The 18875-nt window shown below is 50.5% G+C and overlaps 2 protein-coding genes across 2 annotated transcripts in view; both read right to left on the minus strand.

Moving 5' to 3' along the window:
• Positions 1-18875, minus strand: part of LOC102061417 (uncharacterized) — a 236416-nt gene that overhangs the window by 178263 nt on the left and 39278 nt on the right. The window lies entirely within an intron of this gene.
• LOC141725880 (uncharacterized) lies at positions 1830-14075 on the minus strand. The gene is made up of 5 exons (XM_074530042.1): positions 13901-14075; positions 13043-13142; positions 6209-6274; positions 4062-6055; positions 1830-2030 (listed from the first exon to the last, which is right to left on the minus strand). The coding sequence occupies exons 3-4, from the start codon at positions 6228-6230 to the stop codon at positions 5244-5246; spliced, it is 834 nt and encodes a 277-aa protein (XP_074386143.1). The 5' UTR covers positions 6231-6274; positions 13043-13142; positions 13901-14075; the 3' UTR covers positions 1830-2030; positions 4062-5243.

Genomic DNA, 18875 nt, shown 5'->3' on the forward strand with positions numbered 1-18875 from the left:
CCGTGTGTGGTTGGCCAAGTTCAAAGGATGCCCCTCAGGCCCAGAGGTCATTGGTCTGTCTAGGTGCCATTCTCTCCTGAGACCCCGCCCCTCCCACCTGGTTGGTGGCTCACCTGTCCCCTCCCCTCTCGCTGCCCCGGGAGCTTAAAAGGTGAATCAGGCCATGCGGTCGGGATTGTGTTGGAGCTGTTCTTAAGATTCAGACCTCTGTAACCATGGAATAAACCTCTGGATATTAAACCCTCCAGCAGAATCCTCTCCTTTTTCTCTTCACCATCGCCTGAAGCTTTCCTCTTGAGGTAAACGGAGTTCCTAACAAGCCTGGACTTGTTTAGTGCCCAGCTGCAACTACCAGCAAGATAAAGGCATCTCTGGGGTGATACACCACAGCTCCCGCCTTTGGCCTAGCAGCGAGGGTCAGACTGGCCCAGGCACAATCTAACTGGTAATATTGGGATTCATATTCCAATACCCCCTGTCACACCAGCAGTAGAAACAGACCCTGTCCCCACATGTAATCCTTCCGTAAGCCACGAAGGTCCTTCAGGGAAAAGGACTCAATATTTGCATCTGATCTTGCACCTGCTGCTTTGACTCCTGATTTTATGTCAGGAGGCATTGAGGTTCCTTCTCCTTCATCATCATCATCCTCATCATCCTCATCATCCACTGGTCGACTAGTCTTGTCCGTGCATTTCCCACTTCTAGTACTGGCAGCAACAGCCATTGGTTGAGGCTTATTTTCTGGTTTAGCTGCTGGCTTAGGCTCACTATCTGGTTTGGCTGCTGGCTTCGAGCCTGGGCTGTTGGCTGCAGCCTGAGTCACCAGGACAGTTGCTGATTTATCTCCCTGCCCCCCTGCCTCTGTCTGCTGCCCGACAGGATCTAGCAGCGAGTGATGAGCACAAGCCAGGGCCCAGCTCACTGCAATGACCTTCCTCTCCTTAGGCTCATCCTGGTACTTCTCTTTCAGATATTTCCCCACCTCAGCTGGGTTCTGAATTTGCTCATGGGGAAAATCCCAGACTATAGGGTCAGAGAATTCCTTCAGGATTTGGCCCATATCCTCCCATTTCCCACACCACTTAGGATTTTCCACACCTGGGTCAACTCCTGAGTCAGGGGTCTCATCAGCCCGTCTAGAAATCTCAGCCCTCATCCTAGAGAAGCAGCAGGCTGTATAGAGGAAGGTTACCAGACTGAATACCAGAAAGATGGTCTCTTTAACGTTCAGGGGAAACTCAACATCCTTCAATAGTGATGCAACAGATTCATAGGAGAAGAAGGAAAGCAAAGGCTGAAATGCCTGATCCCCTGCTGCTCCTCCTCTAACAAATTGGATGCATAACCATAGCCATGAACCATTCATACCTGGAGCAGACCCCAGCATGTTTATAAACTTTTTACACATCATTACCACCAAGCCCAGCAGGATAGCTATTCTGGTCACTGCCCCTCTGCTATAAAAACTACATATTAGGGACAATACTAAAGCTATTTCTGCATAAGAAAATAAACCTATGGACCACAGAGGTATTAAAATCTCAAAAAACCTTAGGGACCAGAAATCCATGCAAGCCTTCACCCCAACATACTTTATGAGTTCAAAAAGCATGGCTATTAACTGCTTTATACAAACACAGAGTAATGGCAACCAAAATGCACTCAAAACAGGGTTTTTCCACTTTCTCTCGAGTCGCACGTGTTGGGTGCCAAATTTTGTCCTGGTTTACGGTAAATTTGGTAGAGAATCTCCAAAGGGGGCCCCTCCAGAAAGCAAACCCACACTGCCCCTGCCCCCAACCGGTTTGGGAAGGATTCCTCAGAGAGAAGAAGAACGAACCTGTTTATTTAACAGGCACAGCACCCCCAGCACACAGAATGAACAATACCGGATGACACCACTCTGAAAAAGATGACAAATTCAGAAAGTCTTTCTCGGGGGTGGTTGCTCTGTTCTCAGTCCTTCCGGCGCTGGGGCAGCTGCTGCAGCCACAAGGTGCAAACTCTCGGTGTTCCCAGGTCCCAGTCTGGAGCAGGTTCGAGAAGGTTGAAAAAAGGAAAGGAGAAACAGTCCAGGAAGGAATTTGGACTGTTTAGCTAAACTAGCTAATGAGCAGGAGCAAAAGCAAGCAAAAGTGAAGCAGAAGTAAGAGCCAGAGAGAGAGAGAGAGAGAGTAAAGCAAAAAGGCGAAAGCAGAACTATGCACTGCCCCGTCTCCGTGTCCTTGATAAGAAAAACCCAAACAAAACTTTCACACTACAGAGACAGTCTTAAAGGCACAGAACATATGAATGGCGATACAAGCATCATAACGTCACCCTAGGACACACAGGTATCCTGAACAGTGTCATCCCATTGTTATCCATTTGATACTAATTCTGCTTGGTTTTATTTTATCAGCAGTGCTATTCATTATTAACTGGAGCATGAAACAGCTGAAGAGATTGACATCTATAGTTAATGCACACAACTTGGCTGATATCCTCTACAATGTGCACATCCCCATGACATTTGACACAAGGCAACTATGAATGAAGCCTATGTGTTTTGGTATAATCCTTGATTTCCATTTATAATTTTGTGGAAATTAAGCTCGATTTTTAATGAATTGTTTTAGAAAATAATTTTTTAAAGTTAATGCTTGTATTAATATGTGTTGATTGCTTTTGCTTTTGATTATTTGTGACTGGTTTTTATCATTTAAATATTGTTTTAAAAGTAATATTGTTTTAATTAATCAACCATTTGTGAAAATTGTTATGATAATCAATATTATGTTTATTGTTTCCCTTTCCCCCTCCTTCTCCTATCCTTTCTTTTCCCTCTCTCTTTCTCTTTTTCCTTTCTGTCATCCCTATTTTTCCAGGTTATACTACCAATGTACGGCGAGTTCTGCAGACTCATCAATGATGCTCCAGAGTTCTGCTGATGAAGATCCCTCAAGACAATTGTGAGTCATGGGGTCGTGTCTGTCCGAATTTTCCCTCATCTGCCTCATGATTGTCAATTGGGGACCACTGAAGAGAAGACCCCCCCTGTCTTAAATCTCTGGCTCCAAGGAAGAAAGTCATGTGCCTGAGACCTGAGAGCACAGTGCTAAGTCATTGTTCTCACAGGTGTTGTTTGCTGTTGCTACACTGAGCCCAAGGAGAAGAAGAAGGGGCACCGTGCCCTTTGTGCAACAACAGCCTTGGAAGCTGTCCCACCTCTCGGCCTGGCTGGACTTCTCCTGAGTTTCAGGTGGTCCCCCCACAGAAGACCCTCACCTGTTTTACAACCACCGGGACAGACAGACTGAGATGTAAGGAGCCTCTCCATCAAGGACTGAGACATGGAACCCCCATGTGAAAAGGCCCCTCTGCTCCTTCCAAGGACTGGGACTGAAACCCCCAGCCCGGGGCAGGTGTGTGGGGGAGCCAAGCTGACCAAAGCGAGATGTTTGCCTGCAGGTTGTGACTGCTGGACCAAGAAGACAATGGCTCTCGCTTACTGCTGAGAGCATGGACTACCTGTTACATCTATTCCTTATGGTATCTGTATCCCCTCCCTTGCAATTTCCAATAGAGTTCTCATAATAAAAACCTCTGAGTTAGCGAGAGACTTCGAGATCTCCCTGACGTAACAGGCGGGTCCTCGACTGGACTGGACCAAAGGACTTTGTCTCTACGTTTGGTAGCTATATCCCCTCTCTCTTTCTCTCTCTTTTGTCTCTCTCTTCCTCTATCTTTTTCTCTCCCTTAATCCCTCTCTCGCATTTTGCTGTGGTCATTCAATAAAGGTGTATTTGTTTTGATTATCATTGCAAACCCCCTTGTACCGTGTTGATTCTTTTTGCACCCTGAGATCAAATCCATGAAGTCTCACGAAACCCGTCCGTGAGGACGGATCGTGACACCCCCCGAGGACCCCTCCCCAAATTCCCCCCCAAAGCCCCCCCAGCAGCCCCAGACCCCGCTAAAGCCCCCTCAAGTTCCCCTCAGACCCTCCCGCAATCGCCCCCAAACCTCCTCAAGACCCCTCCCCAAATTCCCCTCACGACCCCTCCAGGACCCCTCACCTTTCACTGCGCCTCCTCAGCAGCTCCCGGAGCCCCCCGTCCTCTCCCAGCGCCTCTCCCGCTCTCTCCAGCGCCTCCCGCAGCACCCGCCCAAACCAGGGGCGGCTCCCGGGCGTCCCTGAGGGGGTCCCGGCTGGTGGCAATGAGGGAGGGGGCGCCCGCTCCATGCCCGGCCCCGGGGTCAGGGGGCGCTGCTTCATGATTGGCTCTGATTGGCCAGAGCGGCGCGAGGAGGGCCGGAGTTGGTGAGAGGAGATGCCTGGTGATTGGTTGGTTACATACAGGGCACGGTGATAGACAGGAGATGGGCGGGGAAGGCAAGCGGTGATTGGTTGGATAGAGGCAAAGAAAGTCGGAGTTGCTGAGGGGAGATTTGCGGTGATTGATTGGTTGCTTCAGGCGCGTGACAGGCAGACAGTGAAAAAGGTTGATCCTCTGGGAATCCACTGAGCAAATATTTATCCTCAGGTGGACAATCTGAGAATACAGTGGAAAAAAGGGTGATCCTTTGGGAATCCAGTGGGAAAAGCTGAACTTTTTGGAATCTGGTCGGAAAAAGGCTAATCCTCTAAGAATCCAGTGGTGAAAGGGCTGATCCTCTGGGAATCCACTGGGAAAAGCCTTATCCTCTAGGAATCCCGTGGAGAATGAGGCTGATCCTTTGGAATCCAGTGGGAATAGGGCTGATCCTTTGGGAATCCATTTCTTAACCCCCAAAGGCAGGGGAAAGGGAGGGCCTTTGGATTTTTTACAGGGTATGCAAAGGGTGGAATTGGGGTTGGGGTCAGGGGAAGAGTTCTTAGCAACACAAGAAGGGTGAGATCAAATTCCTGCCTCTTAGCAATAGCAGCACTCCACAGAGAACGTGCACCCAAAAACTAAATTCCCTCTAAAACAACTGACAAATTATGCAACTGCAGATATATTAGATGAATTTCCTTCATTTAACCCAGTTTTGGGTGTTTATAAGGATGAAGGTGAAGCAGAGGAAAATTAAGGCCAAATCAAAAGGCAAAGCAGGCACGTATCTTCCCTACATAGATCACAGGGAATGTGAGTGACCAGGGCTGTGCCCAAAGTGCCTCCTCCAGTGAGGGATGGCGCTCGAGCAGGGCACGAAGCTCTGCCCGCACTCGGGGCACTCGCAGGGCTTCCCTTAGTGGTGCCTCCGTTGGTGTCGGGTCAAGGTAGAGCTCTGTGGGAAGGTCTTCCCACACTGGGGACACTCGTAGGGCCTCTCCCCAGTGTGGATGCGCCGGTGCTTGACGAGGGTGGAGTTGCGCTTGAATCCCTTCCCGCAGTCAGGACAGCAGAAGGGCCTCTCCTCTCTGTGAATCCAAAAGTGCCGGAAGAGATGGGAGCTGGTCGGAAACCTCTTCCTGCATTTATCACACTCGTAGAGCCTCTCCCCAGTGTGGATGCGCCGGTGTGTGACGAGGGTGGAGTTGTACTTGAACTCTTCCCGCAGTCAGGGCATTGGAAGGGCCTCTCCTCTCTGTGAATCCGATAGTGCTGGAAGAGATGGGAGCTGGTCTTAAACCTCTTCCCACACTTGGAACACTCATAGGGCCTGTCCCCAGTGTGGCTCCTCTGGTGCCTGATCAGGTAGGAGCTCCGGCTGAAGCACATCCCACACTCCCCGCACTCGTAGGGCCTCTCTCCAGTGTGAATCCTCTGGTGCCTGATCAGGCTGGAGTTCTCTCTGAAGCTCTTCCCACACTCCTCGCACGTGTGGGGCTTCTCCCCACCATGGAGCTGCTCATGGAGCACCAGCTCTGAGCTCTGGCTCCGTCTCCGGCCGCCTTCCCGGCCCAGGCTGGCTCTTTCCTCCTCAGATCCCCGCTGGCTGCGTTTGTAGCCCCTCTTCGTGCGGCATCTCCGGGGCTTTTCCTCCCTGTTGGCTTCCTGCGCCGTGGAGCTGCTCAAAACGGCCTCTTCCACCAGGTTCTGCCGCGGGCATTTCTCCTCCCTGCTCTCCATGCTCAGCTCCTGCTCTGGGGGAGGAAGGACAAGGACAGGATGGGATTTGCCTCCGTGCCACAGGCAAGGGCAAGGAGATCCCCCCAGGGCTGAGCTACAGCCGGGGCCGTGTTGGGCTGGGAGATGGAGCAGCACAGAGGGGAAAGGGGCACTGACTTCCTCCTCACCTGCCTCAGTGTCCCGGGGCATCTTCCTCTTCCTCGCAGCCTCCCAGGCCTTGGCAATGGGCAATCCTGGTTTGGAGAAAACAAGGGATGAGAGCGTTTGTAGGAGTGTCGGGGGGCAGGACGGTCGGGACGGACGGAGACGAGAGAGCTCTGCAGCCAGGGCGTGGAACTTGCGGTTTATTGCAAAGGGCCTGGGTGCAGGGCCCTGCTTGGAGCTGCCAGGCACAGCTCGGAGCAGGCCCGAGAGAAGAGAGGGGTAGAGAGGATGAGAGGGTAAAAGACGAAGAGAGGCAATAACAGAGTAACGTTCCCATTACAACACAGTAAGTTTTCTTCTGTGTTGAATATTCTATTTCCCAGCAACCAATCTAGTACAAGATACAAATCCTATAGCATTTAAATACAGCCTGTAAAAATCATTATATCACCATACTGTGTTACATTCTACGTCCTAAAAACTCCTCTTTGGACTCCTTCTGCTGAGCTAGTAGGGTCTGCTCTGACCCATGGATCTGTCTGCAAGCAGAGGGAATTGTTTCATTAAAAGGGGAATTGCCTTCAGTGGGCCACACCATTGTTTGCCAGTTGTTCACTAACTGAGGTATCTCAGAGCTTGCTTTCATTTCAGTCTTCCTTATACTTTCGATATTCTCAAAAACGTTTGCAAGACAATCATATTTATAAGGCTTTCCTGTTTCACCTTCCCCAACACACATTGAGTTTGAAAATCCCTGCGCCCGAGTTCATCTCTACAAGTCACCGGCCACCTCAGCTCCAGAAAAACCTCACAAACACCAAGATTCAGCCCTGAAAAAGCCTCCCAGGAGTTCCCCGTCCCTGGTCCCTCCCCTCTGCTGTTCGGGGGTTCCCCCCTGTCCCACCTGCTGGGGCTCACGCTTGGATTGGGGGTCCCCCTTCTCCTCGGTGCCTGCCCTGCCCAGGCTGCTGGCAGTCCCAGCAATGCCAAAAGCTCCCCCGGCTTCGCTCTCCCCATTTCAGGATGCCGGGGCTGTTTGGGCTCCCAGGCTCCCTTCTCCCCTCATTCTCTGCTCGGGGCTGCAGCGGCTCCAAGGAGTCCCCCCTGCCCCTCTCCAGGCTCTTGAGGCTCCCGCCAATGGCGGCGCTCCCCCCTCTCTGGGCTCCCCACTTTGGGCTCCTGGGGGACACAGGGCTCTGCTCCTCCAGGCTGCCTCTGCCGGCAGCCGCCACCGCCACCCCCCGATGCCCCCCCAAGCGGCCTTTTCCACTCAGCCTTGGACTTCTTCATTCTCCAAACATCCCCCAAAAACCCCAACCCAGGGACCCTCCGGGATATCCGGGCCGAGCTCCCCCTCCCCGCTCACCGGTGCGATTGGGGGGGGGGCGATGATCCCACAGGTGGGGGCTGCGAATTCAGGCAGGGATCGACAGCGTGGTTCCCTCAGCGCAGCCTTGATCCGCCTTTGTCCCTCCTCTTCCTCCCGCTCGTCCCCTTCCACGCCCCCTCATCCTCCTCCTCTGTCTTATCTCCACCTCCTCCTCCCCCTTCATACCTGCCCTTCCCTCCCTCCTCCTCCTCCCCCAGCAGCAGCCACACCCTCGGTGCCCCGTTCCCGCAGCCCTCGCAGCCGCGGCAAGAGCGGGGATGGAGCCGGGACAGGTGGGGATGGGCAGCGCGGGGCTCTCGGCTGCTCCAGCCGCTGCGGGCGGGGGGAACCCGGCCCGGGCCAAAGGAGAGGCAAACTGGGGGCACATCACAAAGCTAAGGATGCAGCAGAAGATGGAGATAAAACACTTATGTTAATAATAACTCCAAAGGAGGAAAAGCTGGAAATACCAAAGTTTAGGGAAGCCGAGAGATAAGAATTAAACAAGACAGGAAGCGAATAAGATAAATCAGGGAAATGGAAACTTCTTGATGGAAGACAATTGCTGAATAAAATGTGCTTACTAGGAAAATACTAGAAGACTTGCATCAGAAAACCCAGTGAGCTACTGAAGCTTTGTGTGATCATTTTTTAAGGAACTACGGGTGCACTGGGATTTTTGGATTAGCAAAGCAAGTAACTGAAAGATGCTTAATTTGACAAAGAGAAATAAAAAGGTGAAGAGAACAACAACATTTGGAGGTCATGAGTTAGCTGGCTGACCATTTCAAAGGATCCATGCAGAAGCTTAGATTTGTTAGGCTCTGGATTTATTTGTAAAAAAATCGTTTAATCTCGAAGAAAGAGAATATGCCACATGTCAGACAGGAGATTTTAGGAGAAGAAAAATCTTTAAAGCATCAGAAACACACAAGAAAAAACAAGAAAAGAAAAGCGAAATAAAAGGGAGGGGAACAGGAGGAAAACTCAGAAAGACAGTGGGATCCTCTGCAGCTCTTGCCCCCTCCGTTCGCGGCCCAGGCGCCTGTCCCGGGTCCCGGCTCGCTGCCCGCCTCAGCTCCGCCTGCCCCGCTTTCCATCCCAGGTGCGGCCTCACTGCCCAGGGCAGCTCCACCTGCCCCGGCGCTCTCGCTCAATTTGTGTGCCCTGCTCCCACTGCCTGGCCTGCGGCCGCTCTGCCGCCCATGCTGGGCAAGATGGGGGTTGCTCTGTCCTGCCGCCTGCTCCGAGCTCACCGCGCCCACCGCACCCAGGGAGGGTCCCAGCCATCCCATCCCGGCCTGCCCTGCCCGTGCCACCTGCGCTGGGCACCGCCGCTGCTGCCGGGCTCTCCCACCTGCCTTTGCTCTGCCGGGAGCTGCCGGATCAGCCGCCATCAGCCATCTGGGGGCTGCCCATGCTCCGCCTCGGCCTCCACGGGAAGATCCCCCTCTGCCGATTCCGGCAGCAGACCCTGCCCACACTCCCACCGAGCCTCGGCGGGATATCCTCCCCTGACCCCATCCTGCTCTGAGTTACGTCCCCTTGGTAACCACAGCTCTGGCTGTTCAGGGAAACTTTGTCTCTCTACAGGAAGCACCTTATTGAAACACTAGGAGCTCAGGTAAAAGGCAGCCCTCTCCAAATTCATTCTCAAACCACGGGAGAAAGGCTAGAGAAGTTAAAATGTGAAAGAGTTGGATGAAGGGATTGCTCTGTTTCCGTTCAGAGAGGTCCCCATGGGAGGGATGCGCTGCCCCGCCCCGCGGGAGCCACCAGCGCCCCTGCCGGCCGTGCCTGGAACTGCACCCAAGGGGAAAGCGCCGCAGCCCAAAGGCCGGGACTGGCTCCGGGCTCTGTTTGCTGTCAGTGCCGCAGCTGTTGCTGTTTGTTTGCTTTATTATACACACTAGTAAAGAACTGGTATTCTTATTCCCATATCTTTGCATACCAGCCCCTTGATTTCACTAGTCCAAAAATTAACAGGGAGGGGGTTTGCATTCTCCATTCCAAGAGACGCTACTTCTGCCTTCCTGAGCAGACACCGCTCGTGTAAAGCAAGAAAAGCACCCACAGGAACTGAGGGGGCTGCAGGAGGGGCACAAGAAGGCCCTGCAGCACTTGGGCACAAAGGCACAGCAGGTGAATGCAAGAAGGGAGCAGCAAAAGGCCAGGCTGAAGGCAAAGGCCAGGGCACAGTTCCTACAGCCCCTGAGGGATCAACCCCAGGGCCCAAGGGGACCCCAGCACCCAGGGCACGGCTCGGCCACAAGCACCTGGCACAGGCATTGCCCTCCTCGGCAGGGGAGAGCCCACCCAAACAGCCCCTGGCAAGGAACCAGGGCTCCAGCTGCAGGGCACAGGGACACTGCAAGCACAGACAGCAGCACTCTCAGCACCAGCAAGTCCACCCCTTGATAGACATGGATTGCCAGGGCTGGCACAGCTCCCATCACACCAGGGACCCTCCACACTGGAGCCCTTGAGAACATTCAGGGTGGGTCTGCATTGAGAGGAGGCATTTTCTGATGGACACAGGGGCCTCTCAATCCACTCTGAAACTTAGATCGAAGGGGGAAAATTGCTAAAAAGACGTGTGATTACAGAGGGGATAAGTGGGAAAAGTGGGAAAGATGCATGGTTTTACTCAACCACTATAAGTAGATCTGGGAGATGGATTTGAAATGCATGAATTTTTATTTACACCTAATTGCTATAATGATTTACTGGGAAGGGATTTGATCACTAAATACGGAAAAAAATTAATATTATAAAAGGTGATACAGAGGCCAGTACTTTTGTACCTCTGTGTCAAATGTCTGCCCAGGCCTATTCTGAGGTGAACCCAGAAGGGTGGGCAGCCCCAGGGAAAGAGGGAAAATTAGATATGGAGCCTCTTCAAAGCTCTCAGAAGCAACCAGGATAAGTGGTGTCTAAAAGCAACACCCTGTTCCAGGGGAGGGAAGGAAGGGCAATCAGACACAGCGCAGGTCACCGCCCCATGCTCAGCTCCACCCGCGCAGCTCTAGATGCTTGTGAGAGCCTGGCACTGAAATGCCCTGAGCAGGAAGGCTTCAATATCTTCTGCTGACACCACGGCACCTAACAGGGGGGCAAAACAATTCTCACTGCTTCAGCAACCACTGGAGCAGATATCAAGGCATATTCTCCCACAGCAAGCTGGGCTGGCACAAAGCCTGCCCTGGCACTTTGCTGCTGCCAACACCCAGCCAGGACATCAGCTCCTGCCCAAGGAGTGCAAAGCAGCACCACTGGTGGCCAAGGGGCCCATGCCAAGTGTCCCTGAGGCCAGAAACAGCCGCCAGCACAGCTCAACACGGGGGGACCCCTCAGCCTGGCCGCAAGGGCTCTGAAGCCCCGGAGATTTGCACTTCCCGCCTGCAGCAGGAGGATGGGAGGCCGCCCCTGAGCCTGCCCTGAAGGCAACGCAGCAGCAGCCAGGGCTCCACAGCGGGCCAAGCCCCTGCGCCTGCCCACAGATCCTCGGCTGCAATCCTCTGCAATCCTGGCCACCCTCCTCTGCCATCTCCAGCCACTGGGGCCAAGCCTTGCTGCCACTGCTGCAGCTTCAGCGCTGCCTGGGCCTGCACTGCCACAGCTGCTGGGGAACACCAGGGCACAATTCCACTCTGGGGCTCACTCACACCCACACTCTGGGCTGCCTGCCATTGCACTGCTGCAAAATGTACCGAGTTTGGTTCTTTTAAACCTTATTTTTCTGCTCAGGCTTGGTTTGTCTTTGCCTTGGGGAAAGGAATTTCAAAGCTTTTATTTAAGGGATGTTATGCCACTGAATTGAGATGAGTTTAACATCCCAACAGACTGGGAATAGCCCAAAAGATACCCACAGAGATAACGACCAGCAACAAAACATCAACATTGCCCAGCAGCAAACAGCAACCAACAGCTACCCCAGACACTGCCCCCGCCAGAGCTGGAGACACCTGGGCTGAAAAAGGCTGAGAAGGAAATCCAGGAGTGAGGAGACCGAATTCACATCAGAGGGGAAGAAATCCGGGTCCAACAGGAAACCAAACTCGAAGAACTTACACAACTTGGAAGCAATGAACATTAAAGTAGTGCATTTAGATTGGTTCAGACTACATAAAGTTTAGGAAAAACTGAGTAAAACTCACATGGCATGGAATGATTTTCTCTGCACAGCTGGGCTATTTGTGAAAGAAATTATTTCTGTTGCACATCCTGGCCAGAACCAAGGAATGCCTTGACTCTCTAACACTAAAGAGATTGTTTCAATGACAAAACTACAACATGAGAAAAATTTTACATAATATTCCCACTTTATATTGTCAGGTAGGTTTGGGGCAGAAGTGTGAGAATCAATTTTTGGTCTGAGTTTTTCCATGTTCGCCTTGATGTTCTATTTTTCAAAATTGAAGAGCTTCATCCGTAATACTTTTAACTTGCAAATAGTTCATACTTTTTTTAAAAAAAGCAGATTCTGAGGGGGCCACATGTGACTCACCAGATGGCTGCCCTGGAAGAGAAGCTTCATTCCAGGCAGCCTCCACAGCAGCTTTAGAAATGCAAATGAACACTGCTGGCCAAAGTGTGGACAATGCACTTGGGTCTCTTGCCTGGGGCAGGAATTGGGCTGATTCCCTCTGCCCCTCACCCCAAGCTCTGCCTGCTGGCACTGATGGAATTTGCACAGCTCAAGGCAGAGCCCAGGGGGAGGATATCTGACCCTGCAACACAAACGGGTGAAGCTGCAAAGGGAAACAGCACATGGACAATGTTGGGAAAACTTCACTAGAAAAATTTGGGGGGAATCACCCCTCTGCCCACTCCAACGTGTGTTGTCACTGTCTGTGTTATATAGGGTATATTACAGCACTGGGGATTATTTTGCTACCAAAAATTCAGGGAAATCAGTTGGGATTCCAAGGATTTGATGATTTAATTAGAGAAAAGCAGTCAATTGATGCAGCCCTGGCTGGAGAGAGCGGCCAAAAATGGAAAAAGATGAACGGCCAGCAGAACAAATCCTACAACACCATGGACCAGCCCCTGGGAACCCGAACCAATTCATATCAGGAGCCACAGAACCCATTTCTCATTTCAATGGCATCATTAGATTACAAGCTCTCCTCGCAATAATAACCAACCAGACAGCTCCAGCTCCTGACCTTCCTGCTGACCAATCCACTGAAATGAGGAACACAACACTTCACCATGGGATGGGATCAGATCAGCTGTTAGCAGAAAAAAGAGGAGTTTCTGGAAAATTAAATGACTCAAACTGCTGTTGGCAAATACATGACAAAGGAAAAGTGATGAAACAGATAGCAAAGCAAACAAGAAAGCAGCTCGTGTACCAATCCAAACGTGGAAAGAATGGGAATGGGACACGGTTTGTGGCTGCCTGGCAGACAATGGGTTAAACGAATGCTGTTTCTCCTCTGATGTGCTACAGCAACTCTCATCTTTTTACCGTGCTCCACACCTTGAGAGTGCAGCTCATTCAGCAGGTGAGCGAGGGGATGCAGGTGGCAGCCAGGCCTCCAGATGCAGAAACGGCTACAGAACGACAGGGAATGAGGGCACTGAGAATAATCACAAAACCAAAGAAGACTCAGTAAGGAAAAAAGAAAAAAAAACAAACAAAACCAAAAACTGAGCGAATATTCCCGGAGATTGGGTCAGGGACTCGTAGATAAGGAAGACAGAAACCACCAGTCTCAAAAACTCTTACTAAATAACATCGACTGCTGCTCAGAAAAGTCTCGCTGAATTCCTGAACTTCCAAGAGAGTAAAGACTTAACAGACCCATGCCTACCGGCTGTTTTACAAAAGTGGGGTGCACATTAACGAGGACATGCAGTTGGCAGATGAGGAGATCTGAACCTTCCAAGTACCTCAGCCAGGGGGCAAAGGGAGAGGGAGATGAGGCAGGGAAAATGAGGATAAAAAGGAGGCTGCGAACTACAACAATGGCAGAGAGCGCACGGCAAATGCCCCACGGCCTCTCCCTCTGCTCAGCAATAAAGTCACTTTTACAGGACTCCTCTGTCTCCTCTGGGCACACAAACCTCCGGCCACGGCAATTTCCCCGCACAGCCCCGGGCACGGGGCAGCCCCCTCTGTCCCAGCCACAGCAACCGGGCCGAGCCAGCGCTGCTCCGGCAGCGGCTCCTGCCGAGGCAGCGGCCGCAAGGAGACCGCGGGCAGCCGCTCCCGCAGCGCCCTCACGCCAGCGGCAACACGGGCCGGACACGGCACAACCAACCCGCCCGAGCCCCCTGCCGCCCCTGAGGCCCGCAGCCAGCCCTGAGCCCCCGCACAACCCAGCGCGGCTCCCACCTGCACTGCGGCCGCCTCCGAGCTCCGCCGCCGCCTCACCGCGCTCAGGCCGCTGCCGCCGCTCCGACAATGGCGCCGCTGCCCAGCCTCGGCCGCCCTCAGCCCACCACCGAGACCCTGCTCCGACCTGCTCCCACCAATCGGCGCGCCGCAACCACGACTGACGGCGCCATCGCCCAATTCCAGCCAGGGGCGGGCTCTGCACACGGCACAGCCCCGCCCCGTGCTCTCAGGGCGCCCCGGGCTCCGTGAGGGCAGAGCCGGAGCTGAGGAACAGCCCTGGAACGAGCCCGGGCCCGAGGGGGATTGAGCTGAAAAGACAAATAAACTTCTCCGCAGCTCCCGCCACGGCTTTCCCGGCACTGCGGCTCCGTTGGCTCCGGCTCAGCGGGAAGCCCTGGAGCCTCCCTTCTCCTGCCCCTAATTAGGAGCATGAGTGCATCCTTTTGATTTCCCCCAAAAAGGAAAAACCGCCCCAAACCTCTGTGGATGAGTGGGGGAGGGGAGAGGTCTCTGACAGAAAACTCCAAAAACTCAGAGCAGGATAGTGAGAAGTATGGTAAATAGATATGATTTGTGCTGACAAAATTGAAACAGTAATCAATATTGATACAGTCATTAATATTTGGCAATAATGAAACAGTTAGAAGGTGTACTGCCAAGAAAAGGAGAGGAGGTGTTCCTCCCACCCCCCCCCTTTCCTGCAGATGTTAAAGGCAGGAAAAAGCAAGAGATAACAGTTACTAAAAATTAACAGAAAGAAAGGAAAATCTGGTTGGGTCCCAGGAAAATGCCCTCTATAAGAGATTTATTGCTTTGATGCTTTGAGGCTTTGAGGCTCCGGCTCAGCGGGAAGCCCTGGAGCCTCACTTCTGCTGCCCGCAATTAGGAGAATCAGGGCATCGCTTTGATTTCCCCCAAAAAGGGAAAACCGCCCCAAACCCCTGTGGATGAGTAGTTGGGGAGGGGACAGATTTCTGGCGGAAAACCCCAAAAACTCAGAGCAAGATAATGAGAAGTATGGATAATATTTATGATTCGTGCTGACAAAATTGAAACAGTAATCTATATTGATACAGTAATTAATATTCAGAAATAATAAAGCAGTTAAAAGGTGTGATGTCAAGAAAGGGAGAGGAGGGTTTCCATTACGCCCCCCCTCCTGCAGATGTTCAAGGCAGGAAAAAGCATGAGATAACAGTTACTAAAAATTAACAGAAAGAAAGGAAAATCTGGTTGGGTCCCAGGAAAATGCTCATTATAAGGGATTTATTGCTTTGATGCTTAAATATTATATTATGATAGTTTTGGCTTACATTGTACTGGCATGTTGCGCACGTGAGCCCAATGGTGAATTAAAGTACAAAGAGGAAGAGAAGAGGCCTTCATTCAAAACGACCCCCAAAGACGGGTGCGACCACCAAACCGAGTGGTGGAGCATGCACGGTAAAGGTGGTGATGAGGGTGGAGGTACAAGTGTGATGAATCGAAAAGGGGAGGAGATGGCATTGACATATGGCACAGAAGGGGGAATTTTCACCTGGCAAGCTCCTACGTGAGGTGGCAAGGCTCCCAGAAACCTGCACTCCGTACCCTGCGCAGTTATTTTTATTTTGCTTATGTGCTACTATTGGAACTGAATTATCCCTTATTTTAAACCAAATTATATTGCCAATATTTCAAGAGTATCCAATTTTATATATTTTCTAAGATATTGAATTAAATTGCTAACTTAATATTGTTTGGGGTTTTTTTTGATGGGATAATTGGGCAAAAATAACAGGGTGACACATGCATTTGGAAAATTATGGGAAGAAAGAGGTTTATTAAGCTGCAGGGGAAAGACATTATCTCTTGAGAACTTAATCTCTCACTTATTGGAGGTGGTGAATTTACCAAAAAAGTTAGCAATAATACACATCAAGGGGCACGGGGCAGGGTCCTCAGAAGAGGTAACAGCAAACCGACTAGCTGATGAAGAAGCTGGGAAAGCTGCATTGTTGCCAAAAAGCTCCAAGATGCTCCCTTTGCTCCCAGTAACTGCACCACTGCCCGAGAAACTGTCTTTTCCACCAGAGGAACTTGAGATAATTTAAAAGAGTGGGGCAGAGGAAGGAGAGGATAATTGGTTTACAAGGGATGGTAAGCAGTGGATACCAAAAGCTCTGGCCCTGCAATTGTTAAAATAACTTCATGAAGAGAGTCACTGGGGCTCCTGAGGACTGGCAGAAGCCTTCCTCAAAATGTGTGCTGCTTTGGGTCTTTTTATTCTGGCTTATTTTTATTCTGGCTAAAGCAAGCTATTGAGGGTTGTTTGATTTGTGCTAAAACCAATAACAGAGTTACAAAGAAACTCACCAGGGGAGGGAGGTCTTGGGCTGTACCTCCCTTCCAGAGATGCCAGGTGGATTTTATTGAAATGCCTCGAGTGGCAAGGTTCAAATATCTTCTGGTAACAGTGTGTCTGTCAGTTAACAGGGTGGCCGGAAGCATTTCCAGCCATTTCAGCAACTACAGGATCAGTTATTAAAGTATTTTTGGAACAAATAATTCCAAGATATGGGACTGTGGAAGCAATAGGCTCAGATAGGGGAACTCATTTTACAGGAAAAATTCTTCAAGGAGTTATGACTGCTTTAAGGATACAATGGAACCTCCATACCCCCTGGCACCCCTAGAGTTCGGGTGGGTTGAGAGGATGAATGGAGAGATAAAGAAACACCTCCTGAAACTGGTGATAGAAACTAAGATGCCGTGGGTATGGCTCTCGCCACTGGTTTTGGCAAGAATAAGGGCCAGACCCAGGGGAGATATTCAATTATCTCCCTTTGAATTAATGTCTGGAATTCCTTACCCTTGTAATTCTCAGCCTAGTAGGGGGATAGAGATAAGTGATGTATATTTGAAACAATATGTGGCCAGGATACTGTCTCTTGTGAAATCTGTTTGACAGGAAGCTCAGCTGGCACAGACCCTGCCTTTGGACTTTGCTGTTCACAACATCCAGCCGGGAGATTGGGTCCCAGTTAAAGAGTGGAAAGAAGCACCCTGGTGGTGAAGTGGCGTGGACCTTTCCAAGCGTTGCTGACCACAGAAACAGCCGTCAAGGCAGCTGAACACGGTGGACCCATCACACTCGGGTCAAGGTCTCTGAGGCCCCGGAGGTTTGGACATCTCAGCTGGAGGAGAAGGATGGGAAGCCGCGACTGACGCTCCACAGGGGTGGAATGGAGCAGCAGCCAGTGCGGCGACATCGGGGGAAGCCCTGTGCGCCTCCCCACAGACTGCCTGCTGAAACAGTTTGTGTGGGCATCCCTCCTCTCCCATCTCCAGTCACTGGGGGCCAATCCTCACTGTCATTGGTTTTTTTTATGTTAAGCTGTTTCTCTGCCTTCTCTCACCACAGGTGGTGTGGAAGACAACGTGAAAGTGAAAATTCGGTTAGGAGATTAGATTACACATTTAGAATGTTTCTCTTAATGATCTTACACTTATATTGTCAGTTAGGTTTGGGGCAAAAGTGGGAAAATAATTTTTAACCTTGGGAGAAGAAGTAGCAAAACCTTTAATCTTAGCAATTGTTGGGTCTGCGGAGGGTCTGCTGGCCATGGGTGGCCAGCCCAGTCGAGCCTAAATGGTGGGTCAGTGCCCTGAGTGAGGTCCATAATGGAACAGGATTTTGGGATGCAGAAGGAAGCCCATGGCAGCTTCATTCTTCTGAAAGAGGCATTTATTGTCTAAATAGAACAGGAAACATATATGTGGTGAAAAAGCGTTTGTGACTAGGTTTAGATTGTTGGACCCCCAGCTGCTCTCCTTATGATTGTTCCAGATATCAAGGCAGATGGAATCAAAAACATGTTAAGCTCACTAATGGTAGCTGGGTAAGGTGCTCCTTCCATAATTACCAAAAGGATTTTGAAGGCTGTAAAGCAGGGGGGAAGGATATGTTTTTTGATGCCTTATTTTTAAGCTGCCCCCAAGATAATTCCACAAGTAGGACACATGTAGTCCGTGACTATCAGTGGAAGTGGCAATACCAGAATGGAACTTGAGCCCTTTTTAATATGTTTTGGTCCGGATCTAGCAAAACAGGCCTGGGATGTAACTGCAGGTGGAAACCTCAGGTGGGAGCTTGGAGATGCAAATTCTGCGATTCTTATGATGGGGCAACCATTGTCAGGGTGTGAAATACAAAGCTGTGTTTCGTGTCAGGTACATACAGGCAATGTGTGTATTTGTGATTGTGATATGTGTGGGGACCGACAATGGAACAGTTGCGAATTCTAATAATAACTGAGGAAAGTAAAGCATGGAAGAAGGCCTTTGAACCTATCTTTTTTTGCAATTAACCTTGGTTGATTTAGGAGCATTGGAATTAAAGTGTTAAGGATGTTGCTTTTTGCTTGTAGTTAATCCTCAAAGAGTTCTGCAAAAATAAACTTTTGAAGTATAATTTTAGAATATTGCTTGTATCCTTGAAACTATAGCTTTGGAATATATATAAAGGAAACTTGCTTATGTCACGCCTTAATAAAGCAGAGAAAATCAGCTTGAGACAGGAAGATGAACATCAGCTGAAGGATTTATAGTTTCGACCGAGGGAAGATGGACACCACTGTTAGGAGATTTATAGTCTTTGCAATTAAAGGGTGGACCCACATCTGGGAAGATGGACTTCACCATACGAGATTCATCTTTCTTCTTTCGGAAACTGGACCACCACCATCTGGGGATAATCCTTTTGAGATATATCCTGAGAAAAACTAAATCAAAACAGTGTATACAATTGTGACGTAAAAATTTGGAGTGGAAACTGCTGATGAATAAAAATTGGAATAGAAACTGGTGAGAAAACTTATGAGTACCCCTATAAATACCTGTAACCCTCAACTATCTGTGTGCAGTTAGAGGGAAAACTTCCCCCACTGTACCCAGCGCTGTATTGCTCATACTTTACGATATTAATTAATAA

Source organism: Zonotrichia albicollis, chromosome 31 (assembly GCF_047830755.1).
Source record: "Zonotrichia albicollis isolate bZonAlb1 chromosome 31, bZonAlb1.hap1, whole genome shotgun sequence".
Taxonomy (NCBI): Eukaryota; Metazoa; Chordata; class Aves; order Passeriformes; family Passerellidae; genus Zonotrichia; species Zonotrichia albicollis.

What these genes read in the sequence shown, in the direction of transcription:
- LOC141725880 (XM_074530042.1), bottom strand. Translation starts at nt 6,230, where the DNA reads ATGCCCCGGGACACTGAGGCAG. An exon ending in GCCCCGGGACACTGAGGCAG is followed by an intron (nt 6,056 to 6,208) that starts GTGAGGAGGAAG and finishes TTCCTCCCCCAG; the next exon opens with AGCAGGAGCTGAGCATGGAG.